The sequence below is a fragment of the Anoplopoma fimbria genome, chromosome 9 (genome assembly GCF_027596085.1).
Source record: "Anoplopoma fimbria isolate UVic2021 breed Golden Eagle Sablefish chromosome 9, Afim_UVic_2022, whole genome shotgun sequence".
NCBI classification, from domain to species: domain Eukaryota; kingdom Metazoa; phylum Chordata; class Actinopteri; order Perciformes; family Anoplopomatidae; genus Anoplopoma; species Anoplopoma fimbria.
The window spans coordinates 28,763,287-28,790,869 of NC_072457.1; the positions used below are offsets into that span (position 1 = coordinate 28,763,287).

Consider the following 27,583-nt stretch of genomic DNA (forward strand, 5'->3'; position numbering starts at 1 on the left):
GGTTAAAAACAAAGTCAAAATTCCTGTCTTACACAGGCAAGATGCTGATATACAATGAGATCATAGAAATGTATACATTGTTGAGGATTTTATATATAAAATGTAATTGGATTAACAGGATTTATGTGTCAAAGAAATGAAGCAACTGCATTTCTCAGGTATTTAATTAATTAGCCACGAACAGTCATGTCAGTTTCCTCACAAGAAACTATCACTTTATCAAAGTGGAATGTATTGTATTGTATTGTTTAAAACTGCAAAATGAACTACTGATTTCGTATGCCAGCATTATAAAAAGGCAGGCAAATGGCATCGACAAAGACAAAGCGCAGTCACAAGTTAGAAACCACCAACAAAGATATGTTAATAAATAATGACTGAAGCCTAATATGACCCCCTTAAGGCAATAAACTATATTTCTAATGTATACTTGGGGGTAGTATACACATGTGTTTGGCTAACAATGCAAATTTCAGCCATGTGGTTTGCTTTAAACTTTGCATGTGTCTTTTTTTATACAGCCCTGTTGTGTTATTTTTATCTGATATATGCAAAGGAGAAGATCAGAGGGAGAGAGAGACATGACCAATCTCTCCTCTTTTCTTTTCTTCTTCTCTCATCTCTTCCTTTTCTCATCAGGATGTGGATTTAGCCAGTTTAAACATTTTTTCACATTCCTCCTGTCCTTTGTGACGCCCGGTTTCTCCCTCTTCCCCTCAGCTGATGGATATGTTTTGGACTGAACTTGAGCACAGGCTACTCATATATACTCTCATAATTCTTCCTGGCCTGTCAAAGATGTTTCAAACACCAGCGTGCTGCTCTGAAATGAAACTCCTTGCTCTTTAGGTGTATTTGATTTAAGAAACTGAACCAGGCAAACTTGAAAGTTAAAAAAATTTGGGGTCCTCTGGGCGGCTCTTCAGTGTTCAGAAGTTCTGGTAATTAGTGCTCTGGCAGCACCTTCAGCCTCACTATGTGTGTACAATGTTAGTCGGGAGGCTTAGTGCTGGAGCCATCCCTGATGTTGCTGTGATACGAGGACGTTAACATTAGCTTTAACAACAATACGGCACTGCGTTTTTTAGCTCTATGTCCTCAAATGGCACTTGTGGTTCTGAAAAGAGGGCAGTAAAAAATCTCTAGTTTGGGCCAATGGTCTCCAAAGTGGCACTTTTTCATTAGAAATAATGGAGGAAAACTGAAGTGGACATATAATGTTTACTGGTTTATATAAGTTTTTAGAGGGTGCAGCTGAGCCCTTTGATGTTTTTGATTTTTCTGGATGGTGCCACATACACACACTAAATAGACACAGACAAAACGCAACAACAAAAGACCGATTTCATTAAACGGACTGTTTAATATGCAGTATATATTCGCTACAGCTGTAGAGTCTGGCAGTCATACAAGTCCAGTTCAGAGAGGGAAGACAAGTGGAATCCCAGTTTGTTGGAATTTGGTGGCTTGTGAGAAAGACGATGCATGCTTTCAGGTGTAAAACAATGCAATGGAAATGTTTGAGTTTATCTCTGAAATTAAATATTTGTAATTGAACATCCACAAACATATACTACTTGCTTTCCGTCTTTCCAGGTCAAACAGACTCACTTAAACAAACTTTTTGGGGGAATCATGTGTTCTCCTTTCACTGTACAGTACACACCAGTTAGTCATCCGTGATGGAAACAGTGGCATCACAAATACAGACTGTAGAGGTATAGGAGAAGCTGTAACAGGAACTTTGATAAAACAGGAAATTAGGGGGAGCTAGGTGTAGGCTCAAGGCCATATTATGCACAAACTCAATTGCAGCCTTTGTTTGTGTGTTTGTGTGTGTGTGTGTGTGTGTGTGTGTGTGTGTGTGTGTGTGTGTGTGTGTGTGTGTGTGTGTGTGTGTGTGTGTGTGTGTGTGTGTGTGTGTGTGTGTGTGTGTGCTTCTCTGTCCTGTGAAGTGCCTTTGTTTGCTCCAGTTGACCTTTTAACAAACCTGTAGAAAATTTCATCAGTTTATTTAAAGTGTGTGCTACAAAATAAAGTATCTTCTTCCTCTTCTCTTCCTCTGCCTATAATACATGACTCAAAGAAGACTATTAGTTTCCTAAATCACAAGAAAAACATCCGATATGAGTTTGACATGAACCTGCCTAAATGTGCTGTGAAGAGGGTGGAGAGGTAAAGGCTTTGCTGGAGCATGATTGGCAGGCCGGCCTTTGTTCCCTCCCCCTTCTTAGTAACTGCTGCCTGATGGGGGCGTGTCACTATGGAAACGGAGCCGAGTATGCATGTGTGTTTCTGCGAGAGAATGGAACTTCCTAGTCAGTCTGTCCGCTAAGTGTGTGTGAGAAAGAGGAGACGTATATGATGTAGTAAGAGAGACATAGTCTGGAAACAGTGAGATTCAGTAAATCTACTTAACTCAACTTTAGCAGATAGTTGAGGCTAATTCTAAGGTGTGTGTGTGTGTGTGTGTGTGTGTGTGTGTGTGTGAGTGTGTGTGACTGATGTGCTGAGGCATGGCTCCATACAAGCCAGCTGTCTGCATGAATTTCCTGCCCTAGGTAGCTCCCGAAGAGGCTCCGTCAGCGTCAGCGCACATGTGTGAGTGCGACTGTTTCCATGTGTGTTTGTGTGGTTCAGATATGTAGATTGAGCAGTCAGCGGGTTTCCTCCTGTGTGAGAGGAGAGCAGGATGAGCCTCAGGAAGAGGCTTTCCTTCAAGCGAGTCTGGAACTTCAATACAGTGAGTAGTATGCACGCACACACACTTACTGTAACATGCTGTACAAGTGGTCGGCACAGAGAGAGGGCACAACTTTTTTTTTTATAGCAGAGGGAAGTGAATGGAAGAATTTTTTGTGTCCATACAAGCAAACTTAATTAATGCTGGATTCAAAATATTCAAAACATTCTCTGATTTATTAAATAACAAACCAGAGTCTGGCTGTAAAAGTGTGGCACGAGTGCCACTTTTTTTTATAAGAAAAATAAGAAAAGGATTGAATGTGAAGGGAAAAGGGGAGCGAGAATGTCATTCAATGCCTTCAAGTGTCGTTCTGCTCATTACAATTGAGAGAAACAGGGAGAGACGGAGGGAAGAGGGGACTGTTGCCGACAGCAAAGTACACAAAAAGAGAAATCCATTACCGTCAGACCAATATGAGAGGGAAACACAGGGATGGAAGGGAGTGCATAGAGAAAGACAAACTGAAAGGAATGAAGACAAAGTAGAGGGAAAGGACAGGAGCTCTTGGGAAAGAAACACTACAAAAAGTCAAAATGAACAAGTCACCCTTTCTGGTAGAGGGGACGAGGCTGCAGGCTGGGAAAGTGAGTGTAAAGGTAAAGCTAGACAGAAAGACTAACAAGAGAAAGCTCTAGGCTTTTTTCTTTTCCTCTCAAAGCCAGATGTGTTTCGGGCCAGAGCGGGAGATAGAGAGGAGGAGAAACAGAGGTAGAGACGGGGACACAGATTAAGACAAATGAAAGCAAAGACAGAAAAAGCTTTTTCTTTTTTGCCTCGTTGAGTCATATGCTTTGTATAATTCACCTCAAAGGCTTGTGTCCTGTGTGTGTCTGTGTAAAAGATAGTGAGAGAAAAACAGCTGTAAGACAATGGAAAGGGGAGCTGACTACCGAATGACTAATTTCCAGTGAATTTGACTTAATTTAGCATGCAGACCGGCAGCTGTGAGTGTGCTCAGACGGGGATATTTGATCAGATTGTATTGCGTTAACGTCTTGCACCCTCTTCTGTCTGTGTGCACAAAAGGCAACCAGCCAAGTAAAACAAACATTTATCACCGGCTCAGCCTCTGAGTCACATCTCCTGTGTGGCTCTATTGTAGGAAAACAAACATTATCCACATTCCTTCCTTTCATGGAGACTGGATATTGATTCCTGAATGCATCGCAGGGATTTTTAGGTTTTATTGTCCTGAAATATATGTGGTCCTGAAATATATGTGGAAACATTGAGATGGTGAACACATAGCCTTTTCTGATCGCTGTATGTGTGTTTATTCATGATTTAGTTATGTTTTTGAAAATCTGCCTGAAAATCCGGTTTTTTTTATTACTTCAGGAAGTGATTAGATTCGTGCCAATCTGTCTTTTTCAAATCCTGGTTGCCCTGAAAACAACTTCATCAATGCCCACACCTGCAGGGCCCTCATTCGACTTTTGGATCATTAACCTAATCGGCTTGTCTGCCTGAGCCCGTCCTCTCTGAGTTAAACTGCCATGAAGTTAAGCGGTTTTTCATGGATGCCAGTCCTGGCAGGGTGACTCTGGTCTTCTCAATGGCAGCCACTATTCACCTCATATTCAAAAGTAAACACACAGGCACGAACACATCGAGCCTGTTGGCGCAACAACTTCCTCCTCAGCTGTGTGTGTCTGTGTGAAGTTTGCTTGCGTGGGTGCAGGAGGAAATCTGTGTTGTGAATTCTAAGTCACCTTTTAAGGACAGCGTGTGTGTGCCAGTTGTTCGGTTATAGGTGTGGCCTCCTGTAGCTACGCCAGTGTTTACAGGTAGATGGAAGACATGTTCAGTGTTCCTCCATATTTCAGTCTCTTTAGGCATCTTTCATTTACCAACACGTAAGGATCTCATTCCTTACCAAAGGTGGCAGTTGCAGCTCCAGTGTTGGAGCCAGGAATAGGTTCCTGTGGTACAAACAGTGTTGTCTTTGTGTGTGTGTGTGTGTGTGTGTGTGTGAGTGTGTGTGTGTGTGTGTGTGTGTGTGTGTGTGTGTGTGTGTGTGTGAGTGCATAGCTTCACCCTGACAGTTTCTCCCACAGATCTTAATTCACCCTGTTAAGTGTTACTGGCTGCTCTGCGTCTCATCCTGTAAAACAGAACGGTCTTTTTCCAGGAATCATTCGTCCACCTATACAAACGTACACAGACAGGGGACATTTACAGAAACATGAGATTGTTTAAGGAGACTTTTATGGCTTTTAACGTATTAATATTATGAAGGCAAGGAGAATTAACCGCTGTAAATTGTAACCGTTGTTTTTCTCACAATTTGAACCCAACGTCCAGGCTTCATAACAGATGATGTAAGAAGCCACCCCTCTCCCACTAGTCACAGCTAATAAAGCACTTGGGACCTGCACACACAGTGACCAACCACTCCCACACACACACACACACACACACACACACACACACACACACACACACACACACACACACACACACACACACACACACACACACACACACACACACATATAACACCAATGATAAAAAAGCCAGACGTGTAGCTACAAGGTGACATTTTATGTTCAGGGAGCTGAAAGCAGGAGGATGTTGGTGTACAAACATGTTGTGGCCTGCGGATAAAATAATCATGTTTTTCAACCGCACATAATCAAACGGGTCATTTTAACGCTTCTAATCAACAAAGTCCTTAATGCAATACAACACTACAAAATCCCACTGGCACCGCTATCAGCAGCAGGGATTTGCTAGGAAGGGAAAATATGCCCGGACTTTTGATTCAGTGCGTGTTAGCAGCGAGTGTTGTGAAGACATGTGATATTCAGCCATCTTATCTTTTGTTGAAGTGGGTGTGAGAGTGTGTTCATTGTATAACTGTCCACAACACTTCGACTGTATCGCTGTTCAGAGCACAGCATTTCTCAGTGCTCCAAAATATTCTTAGAAAGTTCTTCTCACTATTATTTTTTTATTTTATTTTTGTGAATTCAAAGATTGAAAGACCGCAGACTGACAGATGTACAAAAACTAGGTTCTGTGACCAGTTACTAGAAGGACATTAGATAAAGATTTTACGTTACTGAATATCTAATAATAAATGCTGAAGTAATTAGTCTATTTACATAAGATTAAAACCAACTATTATTGATCAGACGTTTTAGTCATTTATCAAGAGGAAATGCATTTCGTTGTTCTAGCCTCTCAAATATTAAATCAATTAGGAGAGCTGATTTAGTTTGTTCACCTGAGAACAGAGACATGTTTCAAACTGAAAAGATTTCCTGCTTGGTATTTATCTTGATCAATTGATCATTTTCATGTGTTTATATAAAAAAAACAAAAAACAGGACCAGCTATACCTGAATCCCTGAGACAGAAAAAAACATCCCAGTTCAATTGACAGAAGTCTGTCTGAAGTTAGCCCGCTCGAGATGAAGCACGTCGACATCATTACATCTTTGCATTTGTTACTTATCGTAGGAGCAAACTGCTATTCTACTTCTTTGCTGACAAGATTTTATTTTGAAAGTGCAGGATTTTCTTTCTCTTAGTTCTTCCCTAAAAATCAACACCAATTTAGCAAGGCTGTACACTCGAATGTAATGAAAATTATTCTCAGAAAAGGCTTTCATGCAACATCCCATCTGTTTAAATGGCAAACAAATAATTGATTAGAAGAAACCATTCTCTATGGCTCTGTTTGAACTCCCAAAATTTATAACCACAAGCACATTCTGAGGTTTCTGCTTGGAACCGAGTCCTCCACATATGTGGATACGGTAATCAGTCATGTGCTGCTGTGTCACCTTTTTTTCTGCTGATCTTATCAGTGTATTTACAGCATGATATATTGGGCATAAAATCCCCATGAATATCTGCGAACAATCAGCATCAGCAGGAAACAATCACAGACAATATTGCTGCTATGACATATAGCGGTAATTCCTTACTGCCAGTAACACTGAAGTAATGTAGAGCCTAATAAGTTTGAAAGCAATTGAGGATAAAAGTAAAATGCACTGTGTGACAAACTGTGGGGGTATATTTGATATTATGATTCTCTGTTATCAAGGCATTTTTCCAGCTTCTTTATGGATAGGGGCTTTGGGAGAGAAGCTTAAGGAGGGAAAGTCTGGAAAACCCCAGTCTTTCCCTGTGGGCTGTCAGGAATGACCAGGATCTGCCAGGAGAGGAGGGGGAAACACCACTGGAATGACTGAGGTAGGGTTGAAGGAGGGAGGGAGTGAAGAAGGGAACGACTTGAGTGAAGAGTGGAAGGAGAGGTTGTAATGGGGGACAAAGGGAGAAAGAGTGGGGAGACTGGACAGGAGGAGAAGAACAAACACAAGAAGGGAGTTTGAAGGGGGTTAGAGGTGCAGGGTGGAAAAGAGAGGAGAGGGAACTTGGGGCCTCGACTAGGGGCCAAACCTCTCCACCACAGAGTACGTCTGGAAGTGATCACACTGGAGCTGAATGGGGATGGGGGCTGAACACACACACACACACACACACACACACACACACACACACACACACACACACACACACACACACACACACACACACACACATGCACAAATACAGAAGAATGCACCCTACATCCAAGAGATATCTCCAACAGATGTCGACCACATGCATACATAGTCTACACCCATATAAAATAAGAAGCATGTCTTAACACACACATGAAACACACACAGACACAGACACACACACACACACACACACACACTTGAGAGACAGAATACACGCTGTTGAAATGTGTGGGTGTCTAATCAGCGTGAGGATCGGGTAACCGGTTTCCACTGGTGAGTTCTCAGCCTCTGTCTTTTTCCTCTTGTCCTGTGCGATGGTTCAACCACAATCAACGGCTATAAAGTCACATCAAATCTCTTTTCACACGCCGGTGCCAACCCAAACTCTTCCAAGGACAGTCTGAAATAGCTAATCCCGGTGATTACGTCGGCTGTGCCATCTGGATAGGACAGCTTGGCTCAAGTGAGGAGAGATGCACATGAATCAAACCGGCGCATATGCTGCACCAACGGGTCAACTCAATCAGATTTGATTAGTTTAATTATGTTCATCCACTCTTCGTCAGGGTACTGTGTATCCTCCGATCTTATTATGGTTAGTTTTGAAAGTTGACTGACTAGTGATTGACTTTGTTTACATGCACCAAAAAACCCCGATGTGTTGGTAAGGATCAGGTTATGTTGGCGATGATCCGAGAGCACATTCACAAACACTGTGGTAACCTAGTTACTGTAAAAATCTGCATATTTATCAACCAAGAAAGGATGATTCTTAGTGTGTTAGTGCCATAAGATGCTGCTTCCTGACCAGAGAGTATTTTTTTCATCCTTACATTGTGAATGTGTCTCAGTTTCCACAGTAGGCTGTGGAAACTGACTCATTTTTTAATACAAGCTTCAGTTTCAGTTTCAGTCATTTCATTGTTTTGAACATGTACTCCTACAAATAGTGATTATTTCTTTCAATGCTCTCCCTCACTCAACTCTTCATGCATGTGTTCTTGTAGAAACTGCATTAGATATGCACAGTTTGTATATAATGCACACATGGCTGAGAATGAAAGTTCAGCTCTCTAATGCTTTACCTGTAAACTGGGTTTCCTCCGTTAGTTACGTTTAGTAAATCAGGTTACTGCAGAAAGCTGACAGTAACTGACAGGTTACTTTCATTTTATTTGTCTGAGAGAAGTGTTTACCACTATACAGTGAAGTGGTGGATAATTAGAGGATTTACTCAGGTAGTACTTCTGATCCCTTTGTATTAGTCTGATTTCAAGGGTGTGGACACAATATTATGAACACCTGTGTAAATGCTGCTCTCTGTTTAAATATAATGTTGTACAATGTAACAACAAATATTCCAAGCCTTTCTATTAAATGTCTGATTAAGATCTTCTTTACTGAAGTTGATAATGAAAATCATGATTATTCAACATGTCAAACTGAGAGAGAAACTACTTGATGTCTCACATATGAAGTTGAGACATTTCTAACTGATGACCTGAAGATAACCGCCATAGAAACATCAAGTCATCCAGGAGACTCCCATGTGTCTGTGCTAATCTTGAGATCATTCACATTTCCAAACGCGAATGTAATAGGGATGTAAGAAAACGTATCAATGCAAAGAATTTAGGTTTGAAGACCATTTCAGATTTCTACAGGTAAATTAGGGAAGAGGCTGAGTTTTTTTCTTTCAAGGCATCATGTTATTATAGAATCAGACAAAGTCCTGTACAACTGATCCATAATCACCAGCCAGGAACAACTTGACCTGCTCTCAATAGCCCAGCCAAGACAATTCAGAGTCTTAACAAGGCACAAGATTAAGTAAGTGCAAGACTTGTGGTCTTAAAAGCAGACTTCAGCACTGCAGCCCCAATTTTTTGTGTGTACTTGCAAAGATCCGGGGCTCAGATTCTACATAAAGTATTGATGATATTGGATGTTACAGGGACTGTGATCGATGCAGATTGCTCTGTGCAATGTTGTATAGAAAAACTTTGTTCTACTCCGATTTGTATGCATATGGCAGTGTGTTCTTTATATCGTGACAGTTTTTTCTTTTTTATTAGTTTTTAAAAAATCGCAATAAACTGCCTGTCCTACATAATTATTATATATCGCAATATATTGAATCGTAACCCCTCTTTCATGATAAGTATTGTATCCCCAGTTTCTAGAAAGCACACAGCCCTATAATTGACCAAATAAATAAAGCATTAGCTTGATTAGTGGACAGATTAACAGCATCAAAAGCTTCTTACGGATTTACAGCTTGGCTTGATTATTTATCTATAGAGCTGAGTGAGATCAGTACTTTGTCTCTGACAAACACTTCTGTCATTGCTTCTCCCCCTTCTTTCTTTCTCTCTTTTGTCTATTCCTCTCCTTTACTCTTTCTGAGTCACAAAGCGTTTCATCTATGTTCCAGAGTTAGCTACACTACTGATGTCTTTGTTGAATGATCTCATCACAGCTCAGCATGTCTGAAAGAAAAATCACTGTATTGAGTGCAGTGTGTTTTCCTGTGTGCTGTTTTGTGTCTACGTTAAGAAAGATGGATCTGAATCTAAAGCACACACACACACACACACACACACACACACACACACACACACACACACACACACACACACACACACACACACACACACAAACACAAACACACACAAACACAAACACACACACACGGTAAGCCCCACCTCTTTGAGGAAGCTTTCTTGCAGAGCAAGCACAGCCAGTTCACAGATGATTCCACCCACACACAAGACAATGAGTGTGGGTGCGCCACTAACCTGACTGTGTCATGATTTGAAAGTGTGTGTGTGTTAATGAGCCAGGTCCTATGAGAAACACAGTCAGTCTGTGCTTGTGTGTGCGTGTGTCTGCATGTGGACCAGAGTGCTGCATGCTCGGACAGCTGCCTGTTGGCACTCAATAACTGTATGAACATGTGTCATCTGTGTGATGTGGGAATCTCCTAATCCATGTCTCTCTGTGCTTCTTTACAGTCCACTGCAGTCTCCGATGGAGGTGAGTAGATACGTCTTCACAACATCTGACACTCTCAATACACATAGAGTTATAACACACTTCTCTAATTGGCTTATCTAATTGGCTTCCCTCATCCTTAAGTTGTTGTGGTCTTCTTTAAGTAGCATTTAATGGGATGAAATAAAAGGCTTTCGTGTTGGGCCAGTGGTCCTGTTCTAAAGTGTAGGGATACGACCATGTTCACTGTGGACACCTCTTTAATATCAGGCTGATTTTACTAAATTCACAGAAACAACAGACAGTCTGGTTGGTCCTGCTCAACGTCTGCCCCACCTCTGCCTGCTCTGCGGAGGTTGGCAGGCTGCAACCGAAAACATAAACTGCACAACAACAACAACAACTTGTAGCAAATCACATACATGAGAAAAAGAAATGGTGCTGTTTAGACTTCACAGTAAAAGGCTAAATTAATGGTGTTGCATTCACCCTACTAAGTGTGTTTGTGAAACAGCATGGGGTATTGAATGTAATAGTTTAATATGTGAAAGTTCATTACCAAAATGCAATTTGTAACAAAACAATCTATATTCTTTTGAATTATGTAGGGTCGGTTGTTTTAGTTAGCACTTAAGGAATTTTAAGGAAGTTTATTATTCTGTGTTCCCTAATTTTTGTGTTGTATTGTATTGGACCTAGTTCGAGTTAAACTGTTGGTGTTATGGGCGCAATTAGCATTTGCCAACAATAACGAAAGGTCTATGATTTGGGAGGCTTCTATTGGTGCTTTAACACCTCACAAATGCACATGAAAGACCGGCAGATGGGAGATAAAAGGAGGAAGAGGAGGTGAGAAACAAGGCTGAAGAGGCGTAGAATGCATGGCAGACATGTTTACAGCCAGCTCCGATGTAGAAGTGTTTATGGCCACTTGTTCACACCACGTGTCTCTGGAAGAGAGGAAGTGTTGTTTGTTAGTGAAGTGGAAAGCTTGCTCTTTGCAAGTGATGTGCATTGATGTTTGGAACATGACGGTAAAGGGATGAGTGAAAATGTTTCATGGTTCCTCTCAGTTACACAAAGTATAAGTAGGGGTATAGATCACTATCACCAGGATATAGTAAGTGAAGAGCAACTCGCTCAGTCTTTATTGTCTCATTGTGAGCTTGGAAACCTATATGGATTGGTCTTATTTCGTAAATAAAGGTGTGTATTTCTTTAAATGATCTCGTTGCTTATTGTTGCATCAGATAGCGTAACAAGTAAACATGAAGGAAAAGGGTGCTAGTTGACAGATTATTCATTCTGCACAGTTAATGGGGTCGAGAAACTCTAACTCAGAAAGTTAAGTGATGTTATCTTAAAGTCATCCTGCACAACCAACCTGACAATTCTGTGGAAAAGTAGCTGTAATATGCTCAACAGTGAATCATATAAGTTAAGCACAATATGAGTTTTAGCTCAGTATCTCATAATCAAAGACGCAAAGTTCAAATCTTTTACTGTACGAGAGGGAAAGTTGTGATTCTTACAAAAAGTTACCTGCCTGCCTGTAACTTTCTCTTTACCAGCTGCAATTAGAAATGCTAACACACTAACGCATCACTAATAATATATCTAGAATAATGAGTACTTTTACTTTTAGTACCTTCAGTATATTGTGATGCTAAATACTTGTAAGCGCTGTACAGTAAGATTAGAAATGCAGGACTTTTACTTGATATATTTTAACATTAGGGTGTTGCTACTTAAACTCCAGTAAAAGATCTGAACACTTTCACCATGTCCTGCTTTACAATGAAAGTCCTGTAATGCTGTGCCATTTGAATTTGAGTTTTACTGAGTTTTATAATTTATCAAGTGTTGAAACCACTTGTTGGGGTGGCTGTGACTCAGTGCGTCCTTTAACCACAAAGTTGGTGGTTCAACCCCTGACTCCTACTGTCTGCATATCAAACTGTCCTTGAGCAAGACACTTAACCCTAAGTTCCTATCTAAGCGCTTCACAGCAGCTAACTGCTCCCAAAATCTTAGTATTTCGTGTATGTACCTGTTTGCATATGACAATTGTAATAAAGCTGAAGATGTTTTACTTCTTCTGTGACACTAGGATAATAGGACAATAGTAAGTTGTGGGTTTTCAGTGCTAAATGTAATTAAACAATATAAAACACACGAAACAAATAATTTGTTTTAAGAAAAAAATATGAGGGATTTGTAGAAATAACTTCAAAAGCATTTTGAGGCTAATTTTGAATTTGAAGGTACTTCCTCTGAACTTCCTCTCCAGGTATTACAGCAACAAATCAGGCACATACACGACTAAATGTATGACTGTTGAATACAGGGATGAGTCTGTACTTGCACAATACTTTTTAAGGCCTATAGCAGTATCATATTAAGCTTTGCATTGTGCATTATAGCAAACAAATGTCAGAAATTGTTTACATTTTGATCTGTCATAAGACAATAATAAAATAGGTTGACAGTCAGTTTGTGTGTGTGTGATGTAGCAGCATGGCCTGCAGGCCTCATTAGTGTCAGTAGTGGCCTTCCTTTAACAAGCTCCTCATCAATACTGCAGTGTGTGTGTGTGTGTGTGTGTGTGTGTGTGTGTGTGTGTGTGTGTGTGTGTGTGTGTGTGTGTGTGTGTGTGTGTGTGTGTGTGTGTGTGTGTGTGTGTGTGTGTGTGTGTGTGTGTGTGTGTGTGTGTGTGTGCACATGAATGCACTTGTGCAATGGCGTTTTTAGTTCCGTTCTCCCTCGGCTCTGAATTATTCATCTCAAGGCCTGTGTGTGCTTGGATCACTTACCTACCTGGAAGCTCACAGCGCTGTGTGTGTGTGTGTGTGTGTGTGTGTGTGTGTGTGTGTGTGTGTCTGTTGTGACCTGACTCTCTATGTGGTCTCTCATGTTGTCAGCCAGGTCGCTCCCCACCACCAACAGCCTCTCTCTCTCTTTCCTTCTTCTTCTCTCCCTGTTTTCTCTCTCTCTCGCTTCCTTCCTGCGATGTTGTCAGCTGTGTGTGTGTGCGTGTGTGCTCCGTATTGGACTATGTGTTCAACCTGGTGTGTTTGACGTTTGGGACGTGGCCCTGATAGGGTGAGTATGGATGGAGGGGCTTGGTTACCCCTCAGGGTTCGCTACCTGCCCTGCTGGCACCACACTGGCTCCTATCAGCTCTACCCAGGTGAGGAAACATCTGGTGCTTCAACTACTTCTACCAACTAAAGGAAATGTAGATTTCAGGCACATGGAGCAATTAATGAAACATATTTGAGGCTTGGATGTTGTGGATCAGTTTAGCTTTAGTTTAGTTACTGACAGTCTTTGAAGGATTTCACAACGGCAACACGATGCAGATGGTTTGTTAAATGAATTGTTTTATTTAAACTACCAGCTGCAGGGTTAACCTGTCTGTGACTGTGTGAGGTCAGCTGTTGTTGCTGGTCTGAATGGTGTCTGTTATTGTTCCTTTGCTCTGCTATTTCCTTTCTCCATAAAGGTAAAAGTGAGAGTTAGGAGTAATACTCCCTGTGGAACATATAAGAATTCCGAGTTCACTGAGTTCACTCTAACTGTAATTCACACATGGATTTCATTTTGCATGCTAAGCAAAGAACACCCTCTGGGAAATGTAGATAGAAAAAAGTTCTTACGTATTAACTTATCTTACTTATTGCCCCTGAAAAAGTGGTTTCAAATCTTAAGTATTTCTCTATAACATTAAATATTAATGTTTTCAAGTTTCCAGGGCCTTTAAAATCCTACTAAAGAATATATATTTTAAATTCCAGGAATGAAGTTGGCAGAAATTGTCATCTCTTACTGTGAAACTCTATTTTTAAGAATTTGCATTTTTTTTCTCCATACGATACTTGCATTTTATCAAGCATTTTTCTTGTTGGGTTTCTGTTGGCTGTGGAAGCCATGGGAAATCATTCACTTTTAATTAAATTTTTGTTTTGAAGAGGAAATTGGAATATTTTAACTCTTAATGTAAAATAGTGTCTGACACTCCTTTCTTGTTGTTAATAGCCAATTATGAGTGTTGTGATGCACCTTTATAGTGTTGGCGTGTGACTGTGATAGACAGGTGATTGATCTAGCAGGATGTGGAAGTGGTTAAAAGAATGGAGTGATTGATTTTTCGTCTCCCATTCACAGAAATGGATTACCATTAATGGCTGAAGCAGAAGTCCTAGGAGCTGTTTACTATGCAGTTTGAAACTGAATGGGAGTGAATGAGCCCAACAGTTTGAAAATACATAATCCTAAGTATGAAAACTGTCATTGATAACATCAGGAAAAAAAAAAATTGTGCAAAAGCGGATATGAAGTTTCTAAGTTTGCAATCACACAGGACTCGCTGTGAGCAGCATACTGGTCTTTCAGTGTATTTACAAGATTTGCGTCGACTCGGCCACCTGACCGGTGATGCCCTCCCTCTGGCTGTTCTTGTTTTTGTTTTATCTCAACTGAGCAACCCACTTTCTGTTCTTTAGGCCTGGAGCTCTGTTATTATGGTTATTCTCAGCTTCTCTCTGTGCCTTTGCTATAAAAGTCCTTCTAAACATGAGGAACACAGGCGTACTGAGGTCTTGTGGTGGGAAAAATAATCAACTCTTCCATGGATTAAGCATCCATGCATAACATTTTGGGGAATCAGTTTATGCTGTTGGGAGTTGTTCATGATCGAATCTACTAGACTGTGACTACACATAGATAACGTGTCCAATGAAGGATGTTGTTAACATACTTCAACAGTTCTGAACTTAACAGCGTGAAGCTGCAGATACTTCTAATGCATTTTGATACGTTTGAAAGATAGTGGAGAAACATTATGTTTTGGACTTTCCATGGATTTGAATAGTGATGTTGTGTTGTTTGACAATACTCTCTTGTCCACAACTATACTAGTTATTGTTTTACATGAGTGAGTGTCTGATATAATGCAAAACAGTGGAACACAGTCCTTTGTATTGTGAACATCAGGTTATTATCTCCACCATGGAGGTTATGTTTTCCCTTTGGTTCTTGTTGTCTGATACACAGATCGTTAACATTGTAAGACAGGGCATTTGGCCTTGGCAGAGGTCTGTGCTCACCAAGTGCGCTTCTAGATTTAAAGTTTATTTTGCGTTTATTTACTATATTGTGATATATAATATATGATGTCTAACTTTACGACCGTTGCTTGGACGTTGGAAAGAATAGGAGACCCAAAATCGTGAAGTACATTAATTTACAACACGGGAGTTGAAAAATAAAATGGCAGATTAAATCTATAATGTTATATAGTAGGGATTTTGTGAGTGAAAGTGTGCTGTAGGGGTGTTGTGTTGCAAAGTGAAAGATGAAGCGGCAGCAATCCACAGCAGGGACACGTGTGGGGAGAGGAGGTTTACCTGGACTGGCCTAACTTATTCTGCCCTCATCGGCACGGGACACACCATGCCACTGATAGTGCTGCCGTCAGGTGAAGCCCCTTCAGACAGAGAAAAACTAAAAAACAAACCGGGATAAATAACCATTTTATTTCAACCATTACCCTTCTTCGACCAGACCAGCCATTGATTTTGCTGCTGTAAATGCGCACAGTACAGTAGAAAAAAGTGTGGACGCATAAAAACAATGTAGTAATCATTACAGCCTGAATCAAATCAAATTGAGAGCTACCCAGAAGTGGCCACTATAACTTTATCATGTTGTGTGTATTTGTGTGTGTTGTACAGAACTTAACAGCGTGGAGCTGCAGGGCTGCAGCAGCGACAACAGTCTGAACAGTAATGCCAGCCTGCCCAGCGTTCAGAGCCACCGGCGCCACACTGAGAGGAGAGTGGCCAGCTGGGCTGTCTGCTTCGAGAGGCTGCTCCAGGACCCTGTGGGAGTCCGCTACTTCTCGGTACTATCACAGCACTTGGCTGATGTTGTACATTCACATAACAGATAGGCTATTTTTCTACCAATTTTCGAAAAGGACTTTTTTAATCAAACCTTTATGATATTGCAAAGTTAAAGCTAAACCAGATTTGCTCTTGTTAGTTGTGTTTTTCTGGGTCTTCTGACGATATTTTTCCAGATTTTTCCTAATTGTTGATCCACATTTAATGCATGTGATGCAGGAGTTCCTAAAGAAAGAGTTCAGTGAGGAGAACATCCTGTTCTGGCAGGCTTGTGAGTTCTTCAGCCACGTCCCTGAGAATGACAAGAAGCAGGTAACAGACATGCAAGACACTGTTTGATCACACACATGTATTCATTTACACCCCAATAATGAGCAGAGATGTTATGTGTTATAATTCCTTGCCTTCTCATTCTGCCTCTGTCTTATGACCTTGTCTTTTTATCTATACCTCTCCTCCACATCCTTCCCCAGCTCTCTCAGCGTGCCAGGGAGATCTACAACAGCTTCCTGTCCAGCAAGGCCACAACACCGGTCAACATAGATAGTCAAGCCCAGCTCGCTGACGACATACTCAATGCCCCCCGACCTGACATGTTTAAGGAGCAGCAACTGCAGGTAGCGTATCCACCAAACACAAACTCAAGGACTTATTTATTGAAATCTCGTGGTGATTAAGGCCACTGCTTCAGGAGCTGTACTCAGAAGACACTGACCTCTGACCTTCCTCCTGAAGGGGAAAGTGACAAGAGGCTTTCCCTACAGGACAAATTTAGATTACTCATAAAACTGAATCCAAACAGACCTCTATTGAAAATGTGCTGTCTTCAAAGAACACAACATAAGCTCGACTATTCATCATCGCCTGCTTTCTAGCATCATTCATGTGAATGGCTTCTTAGATGTGCATGTTGTGGAGGGGAGGGGGGGGTTGTTGACAAGATCTGTCAAGTTTAACAGCTCAGCTCAGATATTCAAACTCTGATAACACACACACACACACACACACACACACACACACACACACACACACACACACACACACACACACACACACACACACACACACACACACACACACACACAGACACATATATCACACACACACACACACACACACAGACATACATATATCACAGCCAGAGATGAGATTTTCCAAAACACCTCTGGATTTGTCAAAATCCTGTGCCACCATTGAAGAAGCACTTTCATTCTCCCCAGAGGACAGACACAATTCATTTTTGTAACCTCATGGATTTTAGGAATTGAACAACCTCAAGAGGCTGCTGGTGGGATATTAGACTCTTACTTAAATTTCAACCTTTGACCTTTGAACATGTGCTTCCAACATCTGTGATTTTCTTTTTGTAATTCATTATTTCAGTCTTTGCCTCTTTGTTCTTTAATTCTTATTCTCTCTTATCATTTCCCCTTCTCCCTTCATCCTTTCATTCTGTCTTACTTAATTTTTGTTTCAATCCTTTTACCGTTGCATGTTTTTCCATTCTCTCTTCCTGCCTTCCATCCCCTTTCTTTCTAGTTCCTCCTTTTCTATGTTCCTTTTTTGTGTGCTTTTTCAATCTTTCCTGTATTTTTGTTGCCCACTGATGACTCCTTTCCTTCCTTTTTGCCCCTTCAGATCTTCAACCTGATGAAGTTCGACAGCTACACGCGGTTCCTTAAGTCTCTGCTGTACCAGGAGTGCATGCTGGCAGAGGTGGAGGGGAGGCCCCTGCCAGACCCTTACCACATCCCCAGCAGCCCCACCTCCAAACACAGCACCACTGGCTCCGACCGCTCCAATCTCTCCACACCCAAGAAGGTAAAGCAACAAAAAGCCTCCACAAAGACTTCCACTTGGCTGAATCTGGTCTCTGTTTTTACACTATTAATGTAGGGATACATTGAAATATTGGGAAACTTATGGAAATCTATACTCTTATAATCAAATATATATATATATATATATATATATATATATATATATATATATATATATATATATATATGCCATGAAGTAGAACAGATTAGATATTTTGAGGCCCGAGGAAAAGCACAGTAACTAGCCCGTCTGTATGTATTTCTGTGTGTGTTCTCTAATGGGGTTGCATTCATCCTCTGGTGGGTTTCTTTGTGTACACCTTCTCACCTGTGTCTTTCCCTGTTCATTGACTTTGTGTGTGTGTCTTACAGGAGGACAAAAAAAGCAAGTCGGGCAGGTCTTTAAATGATGACAGTCGCGATGATTCCGGAGACCGAAAGAAAGGCATGTTCTTCTCCTGGTCTCGCAACAGGAGCTTCGGCAAAGGCCCGAAGAAACGAGAGCTGGCAGACTTCAACTACAGTGAGTAGTTTTAAACATGTTTAAAATGTTGTTGATTTAAAAAGTTATTTCTCTCTAAGTGGTGGGCTATTTTTCATGTTGGATATAGAGGTTTGGAATTAGTAGACACTACTGATGAGTGTATCATTTTTTCAGATTTCTCTGGCAGCAATGGTCGCCGTGAATCCCAGGGCTCGCTGTCTTCAGGAGCAAGTCTGGAGCTGGGGACGTCAGGGTCGGGGAGGACCGAGGTCAGTCTGGGAAGAGCTTGATTTTGCTTGAGCAGACATTGCATTAAAGGGCACATAGACATTAATTTCAGCATGGAGCAGTTTATCTACTTAAAAAGTAAATCAAACAACTGAACACTGGGAATACTGAAAAATGTCAGACTGTCTGTTGTCTTCCCTCCTCTCAACCTTCATTTCCATAGTCAGTCTTATATTTCTAATCCTCCTCTCACCCTCCCTCTCCGTGTCTCCGTCTTCTTGCTTCAGGGTGATGTTTCCCGTGCCGCAGTATCAGCAACAACAGAGCGCGGAGGAGGCAGCGCCCCCTTGAGGCAGTGCAACATAAGTTTGCCGGACGGTTCATGTTGCTCTGTGCCTCTGAGGGCGGGAGTGTCTATCAGGGACCTGCTGCTGGGCCTCTGTGAGAAGCTCTGCATCAACCTGGCAGCTATAGACCTCTTCCTGGTCGGAGGGGAGAAGGTACAACACAAGTGGACATGGTGCTGTGCTAATCATCTTTATTATAGGCTTCAAAGCTCTTTGTACAAATTATCTAAAACAGAATCACACGGACTCTGCAGGTCTACGGAGTGCCTTTCCATCCTATAGCTCATTTTGGGCAGTTTTATGGCCCACAACTTTATTGTTTTTGATTCAGTCTCACTGCTCAACAGGCAATAGATTGATAACATGTTATTTATATCAATTTTACCAGGCCCCAAAATTATAAAGCAGTTTTAAACTACCCAAATAGAATAATTTCATAGGTTCAGAAAGTATCTTATGTGGTTTAATTTAGCAGTAGGTAATCATATTGTAGGGTTTGGCAACTAGCAGGACATCTTCCACGATGACTCTCTTCTTCTCTGTCTCACTTTCTCAGCCACTTGTTTTAGACCAAGACTGTATGACATTGTGCTCTCGGGACCTCCGACTAGAAAAACGCACTCTCTTCAGGTAAAGTAATAAGAAGTGAACATCATAAGCTTTCAAACATTTCAAACCAATACTAGGAGTAAAAGTGAGAGAAAATGGTTGTCTTGAAACTGTCACTACCATTTACGCTGCTGCTGCTGCTACAGAATCCTTCAGAAAACATGAATTCTGTTTTCTTTCTCCAGACTCGACTTGGTCCCTATTAACCGCTCGGTGGGCCTAAAAGCAAAGCCCACCAAGCCGGTGACTGAGGTCCTCAGGCCTGTGGTGGCCAAATACGGCCTGCACCTCGCTGACTTGGTAGCACGCATTGTAAGTCACTCTGGCTGCTTGTATATAGACGGAAAGTAATAGACAGACAGGCAGTGTATGTGAAGACGTCAAACTCATATCACGTGTGTTTGTCTGATGTAGAGTGGCGAGTTGGAGCCATTAGATCTAGGTCTTCCTATATCTAATCTGGACGGGCTGCGAGTGGTATTAGATATTGCAGAAAACACCCCTGGAAAAGGTAAGTAACACACACATGCAGTTGCTGTCGTTAAAAAATGTAATCTGCTGTCTCTCATTGACAACATACTGAACAGATTTTTTTTTCATTCAGTATATTTCTGTCTCAATTGTGCATCTGTATGCTCCCTTTTGTTCATTCAGCAGACAAACAGAAACCAGCTCCCTCTAAGGGCCTCGTCCCGGCCTCGACAAGCAGAAACCAATCGACAACAGTAAGATCTCACCCAGTCTTTTTTTATATTTTCTTCTTGCTCTGGAATGTTCCATAACCCACAGAATGTCTCCACTTCCTGGTTGATGATGTCACGCTACTAAGTGTCTCTCTTGCTGTCCTCAATCACCCACGTCTGTTTGCAATGTGTTTATTAATGTGCTCAGGTGTATGATGTGTGTCTCTGTCAGTGTTGGGGCTGCTTGTGACTGTATTTATGTGCACTCTTGATGTGGAGCCCCGTCACACTCTCAAGGATGCTAATGTTCCATTACTGTGGTCTGCCTGTGGCCGAGTGCATCGTCAACTTCTCTCTCTGGTTTGCTGGTTCTCTTTCTTCCATAACAAACCCAGTGGCCAGGCGATAGTGGCACAGCCTTTTTGGAGCATTTTCTGGACCTCACAACCTCAAAGACTCCCTCTGTGCACCTGGAAAGGGCTTAGTTGGTGGTGGCATTAGCACTTTAGAATGCTGTGTGGGTCTTGTTATGATTGGGTCTTTAACCTGATGGTCACTTTTGCTTTCTTGGTTGATTCTAAAATAATCTGCTGTTTCCCACTTAAAGGGCAGTAGTGTGGCTTCACGTAGTAGAACGTTGGTCCCTCTGGTGTTATGGTGTGTGACTGTTACCCAACATGTTGGAGATGCTTAGTACACACAGTGCTAAGCATTGTGGTCGACTGAATGGAACATCCCACCTGTCTTTCAATTAGAAGTCATCGTAGATGTGTGTTTTACCAGAAGTACACTTGTCGATGATTTATTAATTACACAAAACCAACAAAATCATTATCATAGTTATTTTCATCCTACTTTACTGTCCTTCTCAAACGCAAAGCATCACTGAAACTTGTGCCCCCTACTCCCCCATCAAATTCTCATTTTTACAATTGGTCACCCTCCTCACTATCAGTAGCACTGGCCCCCACGTGTTGTCGTTAATTGTGCCCATACTTGCACTATTATGACTCAACAGGGCTCTAATGCCCCGCTCCGCTCTCATTGTGGCCCCCAGGGGGAGGACAGGCCGTCAGGGAAAGCCGGTCCAGCCCACCCCCATGGGGAAAACGGCAAGACTGGGCCCAGCCCTGACACAAGCAGCAAGCCCTTACCCAACCACTCTGTCTCTCTCCATAAGGCTCCGGAGAAAAGAAAGCAGAAAAAGATTAATATAGACGAAGCTGAAGGTAAAGACTGAACGACCTCCCTCTCTCTGTTTTTTTGTTTCTGTAGCTTGGTTGCTGTGATCACACTAACCCTTTGGCCTGTCTGCAGTATTGCAGAAGCAGCACCAAATGCTTTCAAAGCTAGCTAGCTACATGTAGCACAGTCACCTCTGCTTACACTGAATGTAGCTTTGACTTGTCTAACTGATTAATACAAACCCTCTGCTGCATGTTTTCTAAATTACAATGGATGTGTTTTACTGTTTTTCATTATGTTATTTTGGTGATTACTCATTTATGTGTGTGTGTGTGTTTGTATGTGCACATGCGTGTGCCTATGTGTGTCTGTACACCTGTGTGTGTGTGTGTGTGTGTGTGTGTGTGTGTGTGTGTGTGTGTGTGTGTGTGTGTGTGTGTGTGTGTGTGTGTGTGTGTGTGTGTGTGTGTGTGCCTGCAGAGTTCTTCGACCTAATATCCAAAGCTCAGAGCAACCGAGCAGACGACCAGCGAGGCCTGCTAAACAAAAGCGACCTGCAGATCCCAGACTTTCTGCGCCTGTCGCCAGTGGCAACCAACCAGGCTGCACCTCCTCCCTACTTCTCTGAGCCCAGTTGTTCCACCCCTTATTCCCTTAACCCCAACAACGGCAGCTTCCCTAGCAACGGTCGCCGGGGCAATAAGGTGAACAGCAACGACAGGGGAGGCAGCACCCACTTGCTCAACGCGAGCCATCAGTCCCAGAGCTTGGACTCTGCATTGGGAACTGAGAGTGGAGGGGGGAGGAAAGCCAGACAACCTCCTCCGTTTCCTGGCACCATCTCCCCCATCCACCCTTCCCAGGGTGCCCAGCGTGGTCTCCTCCAGGACTCCTGTAGGGGAGAATCGGTCCAGATGCTGGAGGAGGACACGCTGTCTGATCTGACTCTTGTAGGAGAGGCGGACATTGACAGCCCCAGCCTCAACTACGTCATTCCCTCAGCCCTACAGTGCAAAGCCCAACCCCACCCCCGACCCCAACAACAAGCACAGGGCGGTCGGCCTAGCTCAGGTACATCCCCAGTGTGAACTCTAAAAACTTTTGAACTTTCACCTCTTCCTTCACCTGACTGTAAGCGGGACTGGAGACCCAATAAAGTCAGTTTGAAGTTCACAGTCGGCCCAGAATGCATCCAGATCTCCTCCCTTTATTTCATAAATCACTTTCTGTTACTATTGTAAAATAGAGTAAGGTAAAAGATTGAGCCTTCATCACGTGCCGTAGAAATGAGTGTTAATTTAGTCAAAAAGTGGAATATAGTGATGTATCTACTGCCTTCAACAGTCAAGGACAGCCTGAATACAAACTAGGTCAGACACATAAAGAGAGGAAATGAATGGATGCATTAGGCTTGAACAGAACTTGTCCAGACATTTCACTGCGTGGTTTGTATCTGTGTGAATTTCTGAGCGCTGTGGATTATTTCTAGAGACGTGAGCACGATGACCAGTGCCAAACCCCCCCCCACCTCCCCTCCTCTCCAGTGTACAGAATCTAACAATGCACTTTAGCCAATTACAAACAAGACTTCACACATCTTTACACATTTTAAAAAACATTTTCTCCTTGCCAGAGGTCCATTTATGTATTTTCTAACAATCACTAGCTGTTCAAAATCCACAGTGGTTTGGAGACTACTTAACTGCACTTCTAAGTGACCCATATATTATTTCCAACTTATTACATGCTTTTGATCACACTGCATGCTGACACGGCGGGGCCAGACCCCATAAATACAAACATATGCTACAGTACCATGAACCCACACATTTGCTCAGCTGTTTCTTTATCGACTTGAGCACAGTACATTCTGTGTTTCCACCGCTGTGCTCTCACCTCAGGCATTTCTCGTGTCACTCATGAACACAGACTGCAGCGAGTGCGCACACATGCAATCTCGCTCTCCGACCAAATGATCCAGAAACGTCTGCACTGACTGCACATGAGCAGTTTTCACCTTTTCATCTCCATTTTTTCTTCTTTGCACTACATCACACGGCAGCACCTGTTTCTTTCCACAGTCAAGCTACTCAACAGTGTTCTGAACTGTAATTGGACTAACAAAGTCAAACCGTTTCACTTTTTAAAGGTTTCACTCCTACTTTATCCTGTACTATATTGTCGAGGAGACATTAATTTATCCGACGTCCTTTTCATTTTTACAAACTATCAGTTAAAAGTATTAATTTGTATATAGTCAACTTTGTGAAATCACCATATTGCTGTAGTCATCGTTGAATTACAATGCAGCCATGCTGTTTCTTCAGTTGTGTCACAATAGAAATCAATTCTCCTCTCTTCTCATCAGTTGACTGTACTGTCTGTAAATAGATCAAATAAATGTTTTAAAGATTGAATTCTTTCTCTGTAAAGCCTTGTGAGCAGCCTCTTTTCATTTCTTAGACTTTCAATGAAATCCGATTTATTCTTTTCTCCTCACTTAATTTGCTATGAATGTGTGAGCCTCCGATTTAAATGACCTCTCTCCTATTTATCTTACTTGATATTCCTCCCCTCTCTCTATTGCCTATTCTGTGTGTGTGCATGTTTGTGTGTCTATATATATGTGTGTGTGTCTCCAGGACAGGGCTTTTGTTTTGGGGTACAAAGACTTTTGGGGGTTCTGGGCTATTAGCTATGCATGGGCTCCCCTCTGCTCAACGCCTTGTTAGGCAAGCTTTGTCATGCTGGTCTCTTTGGTAGCGCACAAACACAACTAGCTTCTGTTTCTCCCTTGTCCCAACACACACACACACACACACACACACACACACACACACACACACACACACACACACACACACACACACACACACACACACACACACACACACACACACACACACACACACACACACTCTCATTTCCACTTTACACATACATGCTCTCACACTGGCCTTTAAACACAGAGCGTCTACATCTGTGTTTATCCTTTTCATCACATGATGATCCTATACTGTATTCTTCAGTGTTTTTATTTGAGTATGTTTTTTTTTTTCTCCTTGACTGACATGTGACAACATCAGCAACTATTTCTCATAGTCCATATAATTAAGCAAAACATGCATGTGCAGTAACAGATGGAGAGAGAGAGAGAAAAAAGAAAAATCTTTGACTGTTCTACTTTCCCCCCGGTCACTTTTAGACACACAAACACACACGCACACACAAAACCAAGATCCTGTCTGACTGGGATATACGAGTGTGTGGGAGTCACCAGAAAACCATGTCCGGGACGATGTTGAAAAATAGATAGGAAAGGACAAAAACAAGGATCTGTATCTATGAGTACAGAGGGTTCTGGAGTTGTCTTCTTTGTGGTCTTGTAAATATGTCAAATAAGGGTTAAAAAGAACTTTATTGGGACAATAAAATGAATTTGGTCAAATACCCAGAAAAGTAAAATGCTTACTGGAATACCATGGAAGTGCTGTCATTTTCTTCAAAAGTAAACCAATCTCTGGGTGAAATTCTTGCCTTCCTGCTGCAGGATTCAGTGAGTTATCAGATTGCTGCTGTAGTTGCATGGCACATTCTTGTTCACAGAAGCCGTTGAATACAATTTCGGCTTTGGTGCTTTAATTCACTGGCTCTTCTTGGGACCATTACCCATGTCCACTGGCCAACAGAATAATTACCTCCTAAGTGCACCAGCATGGTTTGTCTTCTCATCTCAAATGGCTCTATCTGCTGGTGAGAGAAGGAATAAAAGATGGTGAACAGAGAGAATAACAGACAGGGGAAGTAAACAGCTGAGCTAGGGAAAACTGTGTTGGATTAAAAAGTACTACTATATAATACTATAATACTTTCACTTGTAATCATTTGTATTCCAGTTTGAGAAAAGAAAGAGTAGTATGCTATCTGCGACCTGTCCCCAGAATAAAGCTTTCACAGGAGAGAGGGAGATGTCAATCAAATCGGGCCACGCCCACACCTATCTGAGGAGGAGGAGCCTAACCGCACAGTCCATCCGGGCATTAAGTGGAAACACCTGTAGGAGAAAGGTGTGCGTGTTCAGAGCGCGACTCTTTCCTAATCCTGAAACACAGAAACCACAAGTGCCATTTTCATACTCCAATTAACAAGTCATCTTACTTGTTAATTAACAAGTCATCTTACTTGCAGTTGGTAAGTAGGACGGTGTTGTGCTAAATACTGTAACGTTGGTTAATTACTGTAATTAAGTCATTGTTCGTTCACCTGTCTAAAGTTGCTAACATGCTAAAAAGCACAGGTGAAACCAATAGAATGACCAGTGGCCATCATTATTTACACCGGTACTCTTCCAGCATTAACATGTCAAATGTCCACTGTAGGAAAATACTTGAATGAGACAATTGCAGATGCAGCCACATGTTTGAATTCAAAATGGCATATTTATTAAATGTGAACAAACAGAGGGCAAATCACATGTCTCTTTTTCTCGGCCAGTAGATGGCAGCATGCTGTATTGAGATGAAGACAGTATCTTTTCACTCATGGACACACACACACAAATACACACGCACATAAATACACACATCCACAGTGAGCTCCATCTACCCCTCTTTCCCATGATGTCATTGCCAAGAGCCAGCATGGGAATATCTGTCACATCCACTTAGTTTCCTGATGCCTCCCAGCTCTCCCTGTGTGTTTGTGTGTGTATCCATGGGATTGCAACAGTTGGCTACAGGCTGGTCATGGCTGTCGGAGTGTGATAGTTCACTGAATTTAACAGAATATGAATAATCATCTTCATTTCTCACTGTCTCCTTCACATACACATAAACATACAGCAGCATGAAGATATCGTGCTTTAGTTCAGCTGTGTTTTTCTTATTTGATATTCTATGCTGCTCTGCAGCACAGACTTTTGCCAACAAATGGAGAACATTTTGCTCTTCTTTTTGTGTTATCTGTGAGTGTTCCCTGCATGTGGATGGTTTGCAGTGTTGGCGAGTGCTTTTAAATTTCTTTTGTCTCCGCTGTCTGTCTATCTTTAAAGCAGCCTCTTCTTCCTCAGGTAAAGACAGGAACAGATGGAGAGACAGGGAAAGAGGAGGAGGAGGAGGAGGAGTAGGAGGGGGTTTCAAAATGCCCAGCAGAAAAACAGCATCTTCCAACCAGATCCTTCCTTCACCTTCTCCTCCTCCTCTTCCTCCACCACGGCCTCCTGTTCGCTCACGTCGCAAATCCAAGTCACCTTCATCCCGCTCCAACCACTCGACCCCCAAACGAGTCTTGGATTTAGACAAAATCGGGGCCACCTTTGACAAAGAAGACAGAATACAAACCCGCAGAGGATCCCGAGAATTCAGGGGCTCCCAGGGTTCAGAGCTGGACAGGAAGTGGGAGGGTGTGGCCTCGGAGCTGCGTTGCCATGGCAGCAGGATGAGGTCAGCAGTATACCAGACTTCAGACTTGCCCTCCATGGTCAAAGTCAAGAGACAGTCGGAGCAGAGAGAGGGCAAAGGGCAGATCGACCGGAGTAAATTGAAAGCAACCTTTGTTTGAGGAGCCAACGTTTAACTGACTCAGACTGTCTGGCCTGCTGCTGTGGCCTCTGTGACTCTGACCCCACTGATGATGTCTGCTGCAGCTGAAACAATTTCTAGCTTTTAAAATGAGGAAAAGGGGCTCAGTGTCAAAAACTGTGCAGCTGTTCCCAGACTCGATACTGAGGGCTGCTATTAGAAGATGACAGGCTGTGATTACCAAAATGCTGTGTCCCTATCCGATACCAGATACTCATTCTCAGTATTAGTATGCAGTGGTGGTAAGGACCGAAGTATGTGTTCACAAAAGTGCTGTACTTAAGTACAGTTTTGAGAGACTTGTACTTTACTGGAGTTTTTTCCATTAAATACTACTTGTACTCTAACTCTATTACATTTCAGAGGGAAATATTGTACTATTTACTTCTATACATATTTTCCCAGCTGTTATTACAAACAAAAAATATCACCTTAAAAAAATATAGTGCATGTTAAGATGAAGATTCCCATCTCTCATATCT

The 27,583-nt window shown here is 42.1% G+C and overlaps 1 protein-coding gene across 5 annotated transcripts in view; it reads left to right on the plus strand.

The window, feature by feature from the left end:
• Window positions 1–23,144, plus strand: part of rgs12b (regulator of G protein signaling 12b) — a 43,678-nt gene extending 20,534 nt beyond the window's left edge. For 3 of the 5 annotated variants that reach the window (XM_054603580.1, XM_054603579.1, XM_054603581.1), the window contains exons 6-19: window positions 10,281–10,302; window positions 15,996–16,165; window positions 16,386–16,478; window positions 16,640–16,783; window positions 17,805–17,987; window positions 18,359–18,509; window positions 18,645–18,739; window positions 18,986–19,198; window positions 19,602–19,675; window positions 19,840–19,966; window positions 20,069–20,165; window positions 20,309–20,379; window positions 21,395–21,566; window positions 22,003–23,144. In XM_054603580.1, the coding sequence (XP_054459555.1) occupies window positions 10,281–10,302; window positions 15,996–16,165; window positions 16,386–16,478; window positions 16,640–16,783; window positions 17,805–17,987; window positions 18,359–18,509; window positions 18,645–18,739; window positions 18,986–19,198; window positions 19,602–19,675; window positions 19,840–19,966; window positions 20,069–20,165; window positions 20,309–20,379; window positions 21,395–21,566; window positions 22,003–22,610 (2,220 nt within the window). In that variant the 3' untranslated portion in view covers window positions 22,611–23,144. The remainder of the gene's footprint in view (window positions 1–10,280; window positions 10,303–15,995; window positions 16,166–16,385; window positions 16,479–16,639; window positions 16,784–17,804; window positions 17,988–18,358; window positions 18,510–18,644; window positions 18,740–18,985; window positions 19,199–19,601; window positions 19,676–19,839; window positions 19,967–20,068; window positions 20,166–20,308; window positions 20,380–21,394; window positions 21,567–22,002) is intronic. The other 2 variants (XM_054603582.1, XM_054603583.1) reach the window with 2 other exon arrangements.
• Window positions 23,145–27,583: the final 4,439 nt, after the last annotated feature.